Source organism: Perkinsus marinus, assembly GCF_000006405.1.
Source record: "Perkinsus marinus ATCC 50983 genomic scaffold scf_1104296931628, whole genome shotgun sequence".
NCBI classification, from domain to species: domain Eukaryota; phylum Perkinsozoa; order Perkinsida; family Perkinsidae; genus Perkinsus; species Perkinsus marinus.
The window spans coordinates 2,576-3,770 of NW_003215694.1; the positions used below are offsets into that span (position 1 = coordinate 2,576).

General features: G+C 48.2%; 1 protein-coding gene across 1 annotated transcript in view; it reads left to right on the plus strand.

The window, feature by feature from the left end:
• The window catches only part of Pmar_PMAR009141 (cartenoid oxygenase, putative), a gene marked incomplete at both ends in the record, with an annotated part of 3,622 nt that extends 2,510 nt beyond the window's left edge, over positions 1-1,112 (plus strand). Inside the window, 2 exons of the mRNA XM_002786273.1 lie at positions 408-474; positions 962-1,112. Coding sequence (XP_002786319.1) covers positions 408-474; positions 962-1,112 — 218 coding nt within the window. The remainder of the gene's footprint in view (positions 1-407; positions 475-961) is intronic.
• Positions 1,113-1,195: the final 83 nt, after the last annotated feature.

Below are 1,195 nucleotides of genomic sequence, written 5' to 3' on the forward strand. Positions count from 1 at the left end.
TCGCGCAGGCACCAAAATACTGAGCCACACCCTTATTGCCAACAGCGTCCCCGATAGGACCTCTGTCCCAGTCAAGTTGCTGCTGTTTCTCTCCAATCGAATGTTGAAGAAGGATCAGAAACTAGCCTTATGCTTGTACGTCTAGTGGCTTGCAGTAGCTCCATGAATCGATTAATAGTTGCATAGTTTTTTCCATGTCGTACGAGTAGAAGTGATGGATTGGGTACTTGAACGATATAACTTCCTTAGTAATGCTCATAGAAAGAAGTCGTGACATGAGCCTTCTCAATAGATTGCGCGCTTATGGGATGCGACGGGGTTAGTGAGAGAAATGTAGAAGTCGAGTACAGCTACAGTCAGTAGCAGTACAGCTTCATCGCGTGGTGAACACAGTGCTAGCTGTCTAGGTTCCATGTCGATGTTGCTGATCGAAGCCCTACACTGTCGAGTAAAACTGGGCATCCAGAAGGGACGGTAAGAGGAGGGCAACATGGACTTGTTTATTATGTGTTAATGGTCTTAGAGAGACCTCCTTCCCCAGCTCATGGCGTGTGCTGCGGACACTACTACGAATCTTGTACTGGAATGCGACGATAACATTACACAGATATCTATGATAGAGCTCGATCGTCATCATGTTGTAGAATTGACTGATTTCACTATGGATTCAGTGATGCTCGTGAGTTTGACTATTGTTACGGAGATTGAATCATCAGGTCCGTCACGTGTTCGTTCCTAGTCTCTTGTCGGATCGTCCGACAGCTACTGCTGAAGGTTAGCATTGGAATCAGTGATACTGTGTGGATATTCAGATCAGGCCGGGCTGGAGACTATCAACGGGACGACGCGGGGCATTTCGACGCTCTTTGGAGTTTGTTCGGAGGCCATCCGGCAACTTTGAGGAAACTGAGCGAGTGCAACACAAGCCTGACGGAGCGTTCGGAGGCCGTCTACCCTATAGGTATTTCGATGAGGCTACTAAGATGGATAAGGCTGAGAGGACGAGGAAGGAGATGGAGATGCGTGAACATCGGAAGCGAGGGAAGATGCGAGACATTGTGTCCCCGTGCGTTTTCGAAGGGACTATACGGAAAAACGATGCCTTGAGGTAAGCCTGTAGGAAACTCCACTATGTTTTCATTTGAATCCGCTCGCTCATGAAAGGGAAGTCACGTGAGGAGTACGTTCTGGCTCC